The sequence below is a fragment of the Nyctereutes procyonoides genome, unplaced genomic scaffold, assembly GCF_905146905.1.
Source record: "Nyctereutes procyonoides isolate TBG_1078 unplaced genomic scaffold, NYPRO_anot_genome, whole genome shotgun sequence".
Classification (NCBI taxonomy): Eukaryota; Metazoa; Chordata; class Mammalia; order Carnivora; family Canidae; genus Nyctereutes; species Nyctereutes procyonoides.
The window spans coordinates 3,694,359-3,706,689 of record NW_026575028.1 but is presented as its reverse complement, the minus strand read 5'-3'; the positions used below and the strand labels follow the sequence as shown (position 1 = coordinate 3,706,689).

Below are 12,331 nucleotides of genomic sequence, written 5' to 3'. Positions count from 1 at the left end.
CAATTCTAGGGTACTGGTTGATAGTTAGTATGCTAGAAAGAGAACCCAGTTATCAAAGGTCTCTAAGCTATAGTAAACCAGTAATTCTAGTATTAGTTAACTTATATGTAGCGTGGGCTGCATTCCCATTCAGCTGTTCCTTTAGAACTTTACCTTAACTGGCTAATTCAAGTTTCAACTTTGCTCAAGTCTTTAATTCATAAAACTAAAAATTCCCTCATTAAAACTTTCCCAAGATCCATTTTTATCTAGAGAAAAAATATTTTCCAGTAGATAATTTATAAGCATCTATGATAGATGATTTAATCTATCCTGCAAGTTTTAATGTAGATGTCGTTCATGCTCTAAGAATGAGCTTACCTATCTGATTTGCACACTAAAATGACAAAGGATAGTTAACCACCAGTAGGAGAAAAAAATGCACTCTCGTTTTTCTACACATCAGAGTATGAACTCCCTGGTTACAGACACAAATTCTAAACAGTTCAAAGACTAATATAAAACAGATGAATGGATTAACTGTAACCTGGCAGAGTTCCTGCCTAGATCGTGATGTTATTACTAGCTAAAAAGACAAAGGGCTTGGGCCTGACACAAAATAATAAAAGGCGAATAGGATCCAGTACAAAACAAACTTGCCAAAACCAGGGTACTGTTATTATCAAAGGAATCACATTGAGGACAAATAATTTTTTCTAGCTGCAACTGTAACTCTGCAAATTTGAACCATGGGCCCAAATATAACTCATCTCTGAATAGGACATTATATCCCGCATCATCCAGAGAGATCAGAGCAAAAGACTCAAAGCACAGCTAGAATGGGATTCTTAAAATACAACTATACAGACCTGAAGAGCCCAAAGGAAACAAAATACTGAAATAAGCCATGAAAGCTTTCAATAATCTAAACACAAAATTTTTTTAGGCCCTCTAGGACATAAGGAGTTATGAAGTGAAGAAAATATGGATTTTTTTAAAAATTCCATCCTTTAAAAAAAATGTTTCATCTATATTTTGGGGGGCTTTGGAAAAATGCTATTACCATAAACCCAAGATAAACGGACTAGTATTCTCTCTTCTACTTTCAGGCTTCCAATACCAGTGTTCACTATTTTTAACAAGCCCAGTGATCAGGTATGCCTGTCCATTAATTACCTTCATGTCATAGCCATATGTCTCCCGGATATCTTCATCAGAATCTGTTTCTTCATCATCATAGTCCATTGTTTGTCGAGGAGAAGAAGATACACTGCTCACCACCCGGTTAAAAGCAGACTGCTGGAAACTAGGTAAGTGTCCCTAAACAACAAACAATTCCAACACGGGTAATTAATATGCATTTAAGACCACCAAAATGTAATGAACTTTCAAAGTGGCCAACAGAATTCCATGGTTAACACAGATCAAATTTGTGGTTTTAATGCCAAGGTCCCTCCTCAATAATATTTCCAGTTAATAGTTCACTAAAATGATGTAGGTATATACCTGAAGAAAATCCTACAGGTGTATATAAAAAGATGTTATGGATAACATAGCTGCTAACAACTTACTGCTGTTTTCCTCATCAGCTGATAAGATATATTTAATTTACTATTTATACACATAATCCCATGAAATAAAAAAAGAAAGAAACCCTAAACTTACCTGTAAGTCAGGATTAGCAGCTGCTTTCTGGAGTTCTGCACTGATTATCTTTTCAGTTTTCTCGCGAGCTGCCTGCTCCACCATACGCTGGCTCAATACAGATAGTTTGGCTAAGGCAGAGGACAGTTCATCTGTGGCTAGGGCCTGCCGTGCTCTATCCTGCCAACTCATAGCGCGTTCTGTCAAACACTGTAGGGCCTCTCCTTCAGGCAAACGTACTGGCAACTTCTGAAGGGATACCAAGAGCGACAGAATAGTCTCTAACCTTGGCCTTCGAGACCGCATACACAGAGGGCAAAGGAATTTCACTTCTTTACCCTGCCAGCTAGACCCTTTTTTTTGGGAACCTGATTTAGGAAGGGGAACACAGCTGTTATGGAACCAGTCTTTGCAGAGCTCACACTGTAGCATAAACCCACTCGCTGTCTTGCGGCAAATGCAAAATTTTACTTCTTCTATGCGGTCCACCATTGTCATCTTGGCTAGGTTGGCTGCTCTCAGGGAATGCATAGCTTCAATCTCTTTTTGTTCCCGTTCTTTGAAAACCGCCACCTGTGTAAAACAAATGATTAAAAGGAGTCACTGCAAAATATTCCAAAATGCCAAATCCTCAGACCTGAGGGATCATCTCCCCATTGGGCCCTCATTGTGACAAAGTATTATCCTAAAAAAAAAGCAACCACCCAACATTTGTCAATCATTTCCTATAATTTGGGGGCAAACATTCCTCATCTGTGAAATGGTCAAAGTGCTACCATGTTTGACAATGTAGATCAGGAGAGTATGTTGGAACTCTTCTGTAGATTGCAACAGAAAGATAATATGCCTTTAGAGTCAAGCAACCTGAGCATGAAGCATGAAGCCTGGCTTTTGTACTTATAGACAGCTGATCTGGGGCACAAGTTTTCTGAATCTCAGTTTTCTGAAAAACAGTATACCAACCAACCTTATTTTGTTGTTTTGAGAATTAAGATAATACATGTAAATGTCTAACTTGGTGCCGTGCACAAAGTAAATATCCACTATATATTACTTCCCTCTCCCCTTGTAATTCCTTCCCTGAGAGTGACTTCTATACAAATCAATTTTTATTTCTTTCTAAATGGCCTCTCCAACTCATGTATAAGTAGAATAATGAAGTCTGATGATCAGTTATAACAAGGTTTAGGTAACTCATTTCAAAAAAAAGAAATAGGGGATCCCTGGGTGGCGCAGCGGTTTGGCGCCTGCCTTTGACCCAGGGCGCGATCCTGGAGACCCGGGATCGAATCCCACGTCAGGCTCCTGGTGCATGGAGCCTGCTTCTCCCTCTGCCTGTGTCTCTGCCTCTCTCTCTCTCTCTCTCTCTCTCTATCATAAATAAATTAAAAATAAAAAAAAAAATAAACCTTTAAAAAAAAAAAAAAAAAAAAAAAAAAAAAAAGAAATAAAAGTAAACAAAATTTCATTATCATGAACATGAACACTGTCAGTGCCACTTTCTTTTTTAAACTGTGGTAGTGGGACGCCTGGGTGGATCAGCAGTTAAGCATCTGCTCAGGGCGTGATCCTAAAGTCCCGGGATCAAGTCCCACATCAGGCTCCCTGCATGGAGTCTGCTTCTCCCTCTGCCTATGTCTCTGACTCTCTTTCTGTATCTCTCACGAATAAATAAATAAAATCTTTAAGTAAACAAACTGTGGTAGCTTTGCAACAATTTTAAAATACTTTCCAGTTGTATTCATCTGGCAGGACTGACTTGTTAGGCAGGCTCACTAATAAATCATTTCCACTAGCATCAAAACAGGATCATTTAGGGGTGCCTGGGTGGCTAAGTCAGTTTAGCATTTGGCTCTTAGTTTTAGCTTGGGTTGAGGTCTTGGGATCATGGGAATGAACCCTGTATCAGGCTCCCCACTCAGTGAGGAGTCAGCTTACCCCCTCTCCCTCTGTCCTTCCCCCGGCTCATGTATGTGTGCACGTACACACGCTCTCTCTCTCAAATAAATAAATCTTAAAAACAAACAAACAAACAAACAACCCAGGATCATTCGTAGGCAGAAACATTCATATCAAGTGACTTAATGTATGTATTTCCTTACTGTTACATATTGCCCAAACACATTTTTTATTTTTCTTTACATCCCCAGGTTATCATCACATATTCCTCCTCCTCTCCAAAAACACCCAACATTCTAATTAGCTACAAATATTTTATGGAGTACTCATCATACTGTGAATGAGATTAAGAGAAGGGAGATATTTTAAATAGCAGCTGATATCATTAAATGGATATAATTCCTTTTAAAAACACAGTATTTAGTGTTAAGTATTAAGAATACTATTAAATTCTAACAGTAATCACATTCCTAAGAGTCAAATATAGGAAAATAATTTGAAAAAAGGAAAAGGCGGGGGATCCCTGGGTGGCGCAGCGGTTAAGCGCCTGCCTTCGGCCCAGGGCGTGATCCTGGAGACCCGGGATCGAGTCCCGCGTCAGGCTCCCTGCATGGAGCCTGCTTCTCCCTCTGCCTGTGTCTCTGCCTCTGTCTCTCTCTCTCTGTGTGTCTCTCATGAATAAATAAAGTCTTTAAAAAAAAAAAACTATTAAAAAAAAAAAAAAGAAAAAAGTAAAAGGCTTTATAAAGAAGTTCACTTTATAATAATAGCAAACACTTAGTAACAATCAAAATATTTGATGTATCAGAAAAGCGCTCAACAAGTTATGGACAATTTGATGGAATATTAGATAAGTACTAAAACAATAATAAAGAAGAGGGGTATGGAAAAGACATTTTCAGGGGAGAGAGCAGACTAATAAATTTTGATTATAAATTTTTAAAAATATTTGTTTTACTATACAGCCAAAAATAAAGTATAGAAAAATAAAAATAGTTAAGAACATAAAACCAGTGGATCTGCTAATATATGGAATTTTGTAACCACAAAGCAGACTCAAGATGTATTACATAATTTCTTACCACCATAGCTGTATCTCTAGTTTCCTCTAATCCTTCCTCCAGATCACTCAGAGGCTCAAGGTCCAAATCCTTTTCTTTTTCTTTTTCTATTAGTTCTTTTACTTTTTTCCTTCTGTTTTTACCACTCCCATATATACCAATGTCAGTCCGGGGACTCAGCACCTACAAAAATAAAACCAAACACTGATCTCTAGTTTTACGTCCTAAAACTGAAAATAATACAAAGGAACCATTTACCGACCACTCATCCTGTCCTAGGCACTTTCTTAATGTACTTTCTATACATCATCTAACTCAATCGTCACAATGACCCTCTGTAGTACGTAGTATCATCTGTATTTTACAAACCAGGCAAACTAATGCTTGGAAATGAAACAACTTGCCCTAGGACAAAGGGTTAGCAATTAGGGAGCCAGTCCTCAAACAGGAAAGTATCTTAGCTTTTTAACTACTGGGATGTTCAACTACTCAAGGGTAATGGGTATTTAAATTTGTACTTCTGAGAAATAAGTTATTTCAAGGACAGAATCCATTAGTAACAGAGATAAGATCTAGGCTGATTACTTTTTCTGGACATAGCACAAGATGAACTGGAGATAAGCCTGCCTAAGGCTGAGATTTCTAGTCAACATTTGATATCACTTAATAGGAATCACTTCTATAACCCTAACCAGATAAACTGAAAACAACCCTCATCAATGAAACTCCTACCTACAGGTATTAAATTACCAACTGTTCTTTACCTGCAATAAGGTATGGCTAGAATTCTTCTTAAGAAAGGTCCGCCCAGTCCGTTCTCTCCAAGCCCTTGCAGCTGCTACTTGTGATTCTACCTGGGGCAAAGCATCCAGACGCACAGGGATAGGGCGCCCTTTAGCAGATAAGCTCTCCAGCTGCTCCAAGTAAGCATAGTTGCTGCCACTCTGAAAAACAAAAGTGCATTCTCACACAACTTGCACTTTCTTATAGAGTCTAGTAATACTGGCCAGAAGATCTTACAGAGTTTAGTGTTAAGTATTTTATTAAGTATTATTCTTTATACCTAATTGTATCTCTTGAACGGATAAATAGAACCTCAAGTGCCCTTTTTAAAAAGTCTGTAATTCATGCTGTCAAAGATTTTTGTTTATTAGTGAGGGAACCAGTTAAGATGTAAAAATTAGTTCAAAACACAAGTTAAAGAATAGGCATATGGGGCACCTGGGTGGCTCAGTTGGTTGAGCATCTGACTCTTGGTTTCAGCTCAGGTCATGGTCTCCTAGTCAGGAGATCAAGCCCCAGAGCCAGCTCCCTGCTCAGAGGGGAGTCTGCTTCCCTTCTTCCTCTGCCTCTCCCCCAACTCTCTCACACACTCACTCTCTCTAAAATAAATAAATAAATCTTTAAATATATATATATATATATATATATATATATATATATATATATATATATATAAATACAATCAGGAATGAGGTAAGAAATATCATGCGGGACAATGCAATCACTTTTCTATCATGGGGAAATCAACTGTTTCATCATAGATAAACTTAATTGCTTTTCTATGAACATAAGTCATTTGTATTACTATCACTCTCTAACATTTGACAGAGTTGTAAAATAGCCTGGTCAAAGAAAATCTAGGGCACGTACTCCTAGAATAAGACCATCCTGGAGGATTCACCAGACAATATCTGGGACTCCACTTAAGAGAACACCCGGTAATTTCTTTTGCCTATTTCAAAGTCTTTCAACTTTTCCAACAACTACAAAATAGTATTTTAGTTCTGATAACCACCTCCATTTATGTTGTATAAATTCAAATGAGAACAGTTATCTGCCTAATCACAACGGTTCAGTATTTCCATGTAATGATGTCATTATTCTTTGTAGAACTATTACTGCTGTAACTAAATGAATCATAAGATGTGAGAGGGTTAGTAATCTATTCCAGGGATTTGGCAAAAACAACTGAAGTGGGTTGGCAGGCAACAGATAGTAATTCAGAGTGATACTTTAGACTGGACAAATCTCCAGGCAGACAACACATAACCAGTCCTATAAGAAACTGTATATATGCCCTTAATAGTCATTGTTATCCAGAAGCTCTGAATCAAGGAAAGGCATAGTTACATGCTATAAAAAGACATTCCAATAAAAGGTTATTTCCTATATTAGCTGACTCATTTGCATATGAATTCATTTTGAAAGTTACACTGAAACATGTGGAAAAATAAATAGGCAAAAAACTTAACTGAATTTTTTTTTAAGTAGTCTCCTCACCCAATGTGGGGCTTGAACTCACAACCCGGAGATTAAGAGTCACACGCTCCACTGACTAGGCCAACTAGAGGCCCCAATGTAAGTGAATTTTTAAAAATAATGGGAAGGTTCTAGCCCTAAGAGATATTCTAATGGTATAATTAAATCACTGTGGTACTAGGATTAAAGAATAGACAGCAAAATGGAAGAGAAAAGAAAGCTCAAATACAGATAGAGTTGAGAAGTATTGTGTTTACTGCTACTCCTTCTTGTATCCAACTATAGTTGTTTGACTACAAAAGACCTTCTGGCTGAGGCTTGACTTAGCCTGCTCCCAAGCTATGTATCTTAAAGAAGAGTCTGCCTATCAACAGAAGTTGTCAGTCTCCCCACTGAAGGGAGGGCTTGGTGGAAGACACGTCCTTCGAAATTATAGAGGAAACACAAGACAGCCACCTATACTTGTAGACCTGGTCCTGTGGTCATAAATAAACATTCAACTGAGAGTTATCAAACATTTGAGAACAATCAACCTCCTGAAATAGGTTAAAGAAAGGATGATGAAAACAGAGGTAATTTTTTTTTCTTCCAAGATTTTATTTAAATTCAAGTAACTTAACAAATTGGTTTCAGAAATAGAATTTAGTGATTCATCATTTACATAGAACACCCAGTGCTCATCACAACATGTGTCCTCCTAAATGCCCATCATCCATTTAGCCCATTGCCCCACTGACAACCCCCCCTCCAAGAAATACTTGGTTTGGAAAATAGAGATACTTTTAAAAATAGCATTGAAAAAAACAAAGCTAAGAAGCTCTAAAAAGTCAACTGAATACAAAACAAAAGTCATTAGAACTTCACACCAAAAATACGTTCTTTCTTGGGACAGCAGTTTAGTACAAGAGAGTTGGTTTTCTTTTCTTTGGATATAGCTCTACAATAAAGAGTATGTATAGCCTTAATACTGAAAATGCTACGAGGATTTTTATAATTCAGAGGGAATATTATATATTGTTTTAAATTAATATTTAATAAATGTCTTTCACACTAGAAAATATGCTATTTTGAGGGCCAGGATACGTACTATCTTTACACCCTTCCCTCACATTTCTACTCCCAAACAACTAGAATAGTACCTATCATGAGTGTTATGGTGTTCAGCAAATATTAATTTTTCTTTTTTCTGCCTCTTATTTTAAAAGTAATTTGTGCACATGGCAAAGATTCAAAGAATACAGCAGGAAATAAACTCCCTATTGCTAAACAAATAGTTAATTCCATCATCTTTCCTAGCAGGGAGTCAACAGAAACAAGTAACATTTAAATAGGTAATATTTTTTTTTAAAGATTTTATTTATTTATTTATTTATTTATTTATTTATTTATTTATTTATTTATTTATTTATTTATTGAAACACAGAGTGAGAATGAGAGGCAGAGACACAGGCAGAGGGAGAAGCAGGCTCCATGCAGAGAGCCTGATGTGGGACTCGATCCAGGGTCTCCAGGATCATGCCCTGGGCTGCACAGGCGGCGCTAAACCGCTGCGCCACCGGGGCTGCCCAGGTAATATTTATTTTGAGAGAGTCAGATGGAAGAACTACTGAATTTTAAGTGTTATTATTTTATTGTTATTCTATTCTAAAGAATTAAAGGCTTAAAGAATTCATCTGTGAGTCAGCATTACCCAAATGGTAGGATAATTCAAGAGGCTCCTTACCTGAATAGCTTCCACTTTAGCTGTCCATTCTCGAGCCTTTTGTAAGGCTTCTTTCAGGGACAATACATTGGGTAAAAAAGCTGGAATGTTCTTGGCTTCATTCACTATGCTTTCTAAACTTGCCACACTGTGCCGTGGTCTAAAAAAAAAACCACAAAAATAGGGTAGATGCATGAGGAAAAGTCAAACTGCTACCAACATTTAAGTAACATTTTAGAATGTGCAGAGTACTTTCATATGCATGATTTTTAGTTTTTACCATAATCCTAAAGAGAAACAAAGCAGCTATTGCCTTTATTTCCAATTTACAAATAAGATAACCTTAACTCAAAAATCTCAATTATTTTTCCCAAAGTCATTTAATACAGTGAATGGCACAGCTGAAATTCTGATTCAGAATGAGTCTCAGATCCCATGCTCTTTTCACTACACCAAACTGCATCCGTCTTAGTTCTTCACAATATCTGAAATTGTCAGAGATGCATATCATACAGCAGCATGGAAAGCAATAGTCCAGAAGTCCAGTAATGCTGATCATGTACATTTAATCCAATTACATTCAATACTACGTAGTAGTTAAAAGATGAATAAAATAGACCCTATCCTCAACAAATTAGAATATAAGAAAAAATTAAACTTGTACTGGGGACAAAGAACAAATTACTATAGGCTCACTACTATGAGAAGTTGTGACTAATTCTGCTTCGGGGAGCTGAGACAAGCTCTGAGTTGAGGCTTAAAAAAGAAGTATGATTTTTTCAAGTGAAACGTTAAAGAAAAAACCCCCAGGAATATAATGAACAAAGACATGAAGAAATATTAAAAAGTAAGTTAGAGGTCCAGGGGTGCCTGGCTGGCTCAGTGGGTAGAGCATGCAACTCTTGATCTCAGGGTCATAAGTTCAAGCCCCACGTTGGGGGTAGAGTTTTTTTTTTTTAATTGAAAAAATAAGATCTTAAAATTAAAAAGTAGGTAGTTTAAGATGGGGTGGGATAGCTATGAGTAAGAGCAAGAAGTAGAGGAATCTGACAGGAAAGAGAGATGCAAACAGAAAAACATGAATTTTGCCATGGAAGCAATAGAAGTTACTGTGGATGGGAACAGTTTCATCATTCTACTATATGCTAGGCACTATGCTAGACCCCTTGCCTCATGAGATCTTTTAATCTTGTCGTAATGGAAGGGGATTATTAATAGCACTGTAAGATGCTATCAGAATATACAGCAGGAGGACCTAAACTGACTTGGCAGATGAAAGAAAGAAGGATTTCCAGAAATGACTTCTAAGCTTTCTTATCATTTCTAAATAGGACTGAGTCAGGAAAGCTGGGACCAGAGGCAGAGGAGGAGTACAACATAGAGGATGGGCAGAAGGGAAGAGGAGAATAAAATGAGCATGTTCAAAGATCCAGAGATAAGAAAACATGGCATGTCTGAGGAAAGCAGAGGGATCACTACACTTGGAACATAAAATGCAAAGAAGAATGGCAAAGGATGAGGCTAGATCCTTAAGCAAGGGGCTAGATTACAGATGGCCTTATGAATCAGATGACTAATTCCATTCCCGGGGAATGGTAAATGGTAAAGGGCTTTAAGCAGGGGAGTGAAAAAGTCACATATGTATTTTAGGAAAATACCAGTGCAGTGCAGAGAATGGGTGAGAGCAGGGTGAGGTCTCAGAGCCTATGGCTATGATTTAGGCCAGCTATCCCAAAGAAGAATGAAAGTGAGAAACATTGAGGAAACTTTAATCAACATGGCTTGGTAGTTAACTGTAGGGGAAAAGTTGAGGGTATGGAAATGGAAAGGTCAAAGTTAATTTCCGAAGCCTGTTTAAAGGAGGAAAAAAATGCTATATAATTCAAAGAAAAAAGAAGCAAAGGACGAGATGATGGGAAGGAGTTAATGAATCCAATTTTGGATACGAGGAATTTGAGGTATCAACAGGACAGTCAATGGAATTACCTAATAGGCAGAAGATATCTATGAAAAATATCTATGCTATAGATGAGAATTTGGAGTTGATAGAAAGATGGCCAAAGTAGCCATGAAATTAGATGAAATTTCCAGGGAGATGTACAGAATGAAAAAAAGAAGTGGTCTGGGCCAGAATCTTGAGGAAAGACATTACTTAAGAGGCAGGGAAAAAAGGCCAAAAGGAAAGGAGAAGGATATTGAGAAAATAGTGGGCAGGAGTTAACCGATACTAAGAGGCTAAGAATACTGTAGATATGTTTCAGAAAGCTAACTTCAACAGGAGTTAGAAAACAAAAGATTCCATTTTCCACTATCCTCATCAAACCCCATCTCCCTCTATTTCCTTATTAATTTTATTTTCTTCAGAACACTAATTATCTGAAATTAATCCATCCATTCATTCACTCACTTATTCATCTATTTCTCCCCACTAGAATGTTGACTCTATTACAGAGGAGGGACTTTGTGTCTTTTAACCTGTCTGTCTCTACAGCACTTAGAAATAGTGTCTGGTATTAGTAGGTATTCCATAAATATTACTGAGTTGCAAAGATTAAGGGAAAATACAAAAGTACCATAACTAAGTCAGTGACAATGGAGCTGAAGAAGACAGAGATGAAAGACATTTCAGAGGCAAACTCATTAAAACTTGGTGACTGACTAAATGTGGAAAAATGAGAAAGTTTTAAAATAACACAACCAATAAAATTTCATTCTGTAGATTACAGTAAGTTACATCAGGTATATCAAATCATAGTTTTGCATCCCAAAGTTATTTAGCTTCTTCCTAGAATAGTTGTGAATCTAAAGACACAGAGTAATTTAAAGGTTTCAAAGAGAAAAAGCTATGGATACATTTTAATATGTATCCTCCATGGCAACTAGAGAGCAAATTATCCAGCAAAAATATATGCAGCCTTTTCTTGGCTAAACAGAACTATGTTCACTGAATCATCTAAGGCTTTTTCCATCAATTGCAACCAAAACAAATGGCTGACAGAGTATTTAAGTACATGAAGACTTTGGAATGAAGTGGAAAAGGCTTTAAATTTCAGCTGCATTATTTAGTAATTATGTGATGTAAGTATGCCAAGTTCCTCATCCTCACAAGAGAAATCATATATCTTAATTTTAGCTGAAGAAATACTTTCATACAGAACATTACAGTCTAATTCACTGATATACTCAAGAATGAATGCTTTACTAAAATCTCACAAATCCAATGGGATGCCAAAGCTAATGCAACTGTATAATATTCTCCTGTCTTTCTTGCTTCTTCTTTCCCACTACTTTCCTACATAAATCCTCCACTCCAGTAAAGCCCAGTTAACTTTGATCACCTAAACACACCCTATATATTCCTAAAACTCAGCTTATAATATTTCTCTTACTCCTCTTCCACTTTAGTTCCACTCACGCTTCAAGGTTCTACCTAAACTTTCTTTTCTCTCAAGTTTGTCTTCTGACCACCAAAGATAACAATGACCTCTCCTACTCTGAACTCCTGAGGAGGAGAAAAAAAAAAAAAGGCATTTTTTTGTACCTCTCAGTTAACAATAAAATATTGCAGTGAACTTTACATTTCTTAGCTCTGAACGATAGCATAGATAATGAAAGGTTCTAAACAAAAAACTACTTTATATTACTTAAAGTACCTAGCAAAGTACTCTCCATTAGCATGCCCACAATATTTGAAACTGTTTATATGCAGGCCTATTTGATAATTTTGTGATTGGTGAGGGAAGGCGTAAAACATCTAATTAAATATTTAATGAAACAGATCCCT

At 36.9% G+C, this 12,331-nt stretch overlaps 1 protein-coding gene across 1 annotated transcript in view; it reads right to left on the bottom strand.

Annotated features, from left to right (window-relative positions):
* Positions 1-12,331, bottom strand: part of KDM5A (lysine demethylase 5A) — an 88,198-nt gene that overhangs the window by 19,890 nt on the left and 55,977 nt on the right. Inside the window, exons 20-24 of the mRNA XM_055315455.1 lie at positions 8,569-8,707; positions 5,348-5,527; positions 4,605-4,766; positions 1,645-2,196; positions 1,156-1,299 (exon numbers count right to left, since the gene is read on the bottom strand). Coding sequence (XP_055171430.1) covers positions 1,156-1,299; positions 1,645-2,196; positions 4,605-4,766; positions 5,348-5,527; positions 8,569-8,707 — 1,177 coding nt within the window. The remainder of the gene's footprint in view (positions 1-1,155; positions 1,300-1,644; positions 2,197-4,604; positions 4,767-5,347; positions 5,528-8,568; positions 8,708-12,331) is intronic.